General features: G+C 42.1%; 1 protein-coding gene across 1 annotated transcript in view; it reads left to right on the forward strand.

Moving 5' to 3' along the window:
* Positions 1-1,564, forward strand: part of LOC135196823 (uncharacterized) — a 2,480-nt gene extending 916 nt beyond the window's left edge. The window contains exon 2 of the mRNA XM_064223613.1: positions 865-1,564. Within this exon, the coding sequence (XP_064079683.1) occupies positions 865-1,398 (534 nt within the window). The 3' untranslated portion in view covers positions 1,399-1,564. The remainder of the gene's footprint in view (positions 1-864) is intronic.
* Positions 1,565-1,813: the final 249 nt, after the last annotated feature.

Genomic DNA, 1,813 nt, shown 5'->3' on the forward strand with positions numbered 1-1,813 from the left:
ACAAGGCAAAATATCAATTTGTGCAACGATGCTCCACCATTTTTACCTTCGGTTACCGATTAAATATTTACGATTTATCAGTCCACTAAGAAGCAACATCGAGGAACGTGTGGGAAGCATTGCAAGACAAAATATTAATTTATGAATCGATACTCAAGCAGTGTTACCTTAGGTCAGGGCTTAAATATCCTAGCCAGTAATTAGAGAAGAGAAATCTTAATACTTTCCTTGACATATTCGAATGCTTGGCATGTGTAGGCCTTCGATCCCAGGTTATGCCTGTTGAAAATTCAGGAATTTCGCCATTGAAAATTGGGCAATGGTTTATGTTACTATTTCTGCCATTAGTCAGCTCCTAGTGTAATGAAATCTTTTTTTTTTTTTTTTTTAACTCATCCGATATCACGTTTGAATCATAAGCGTCTTTATTCATTTTTAGGCATAATGCGCAGAATTTTAAGTTGACATTCATATACATCATTCCATATCTACATAATGTGCTATTTTTTATCTTTGTGTACACTTGTAAACAACGGTTAACCAAGAGGGAGATGGTATCTTTTTATAGAGATTAATATTAACAAATTTTGAATGTAATTTCTAGTAATACCACTTACTTATTCGTATAATCATGGAAAATTAAACTAAATCTCTCTCTCTCTCTCTCTCTCTCTCTCTCTCTCTCTCTCTCTCCGCCCCCTCTCTCCCCCCTCTCTCTCTCTCTCTCTCTCTCTCTCTCTCTCTCTCTCTCTCCCCACCCTCCCCTACTCTCTCTCTCTCTCTCTCTCTCCCCACCCCCAAACCCCCTACCCTTTCTCTCCCTCTCTCACCTTGAACGGCAAACGTGATTGTTCCTCACTTCAGATTGCTGTCCTGTTGGTGGCCTTAGTGGCCGACGCAGCTCCAGGAGTTGGCTTTGGAGGAGGCGGAGGACTTGGAGGAGGCGTGGGATTCAACGGCGGCTTCGGCGGTGGATTCGGTGGGTACGGTGGTCCCTTTGGTACTGGATACGACGCCAATCAATACAGCCATGCCAATGGATTCAACCACGGAGGCCACTTTGCAGGATTGAAGGGAGGTCTTGGAACTGGTCACCTACTCGGAAAGCGAAGCGCTGATCCGGAGCCTGGATTACTCGGTGGACTTGGCTACGGAGGCCTCGGACTTGGCGGTCTCGGCCTAGGCCTAAATGGCGGATTCGGTGGTGGATACGGCGGTTACGGAGGTCTCCTGAGCGCTGGGAACTACGCCAATGGATACAGCCACTCCAACGGATACAGCCATGGAAACCACATCCTCAAAGGCTTCGGAGGATCTGGTGGACTGAAACACGGCCATCTGAACACTCACTTCCTCGGCAAACGAAGCGCAGCTGATCTAGAGCCTGAATCTGAATGAGGAATCTCGGTGGTATTTGAACCTTTTACTATTGGAGCCTGATGGCGTAATAGCGACCTTTATAACTGATAAGTCCAGTCTGTTCATCATTTCTAATTACTGATCATGTAATTCATGTACAAATGTGCATTTATCAAAAAATATATATATATTTTGCAACAAATTATATTGTTACTTTTCTTGTCCCTATTTCCTTGAGCCAAACGTAAGACAATAGAGCAAGTTGATTAGCTTGTTTCTACCTTTTCGTTCTTCATATTATTATTATTATTATTATTATTATTATTATTATTATTATTATTATTATTATTAAGAAATAAACCCCTGTTCATATGGAACCCTCCCTCCTACAGTAAGCCATTGAGTTGAAATTCATGCTTCCAAAGAATATAGCGCTCATTTGAAAGATGTTACA

The sequence above is a fragment of the Macrobrachium nipponense genome, chromosome 18, assembly GCF_015104395.2.
Source record: "Macrobrachium nipponense isolate FS-2020 chromosome 18, ASM1510439v2, whole genome shotgun sequence".
NCBI classification, from domain to species: domain Eukaryota; kingdom Metazoa; phylum Arthropoda; class Malacostraca; order Decapoda; family Palaemonidae; genus Macrobrachium; species Macrobrachium nipponense.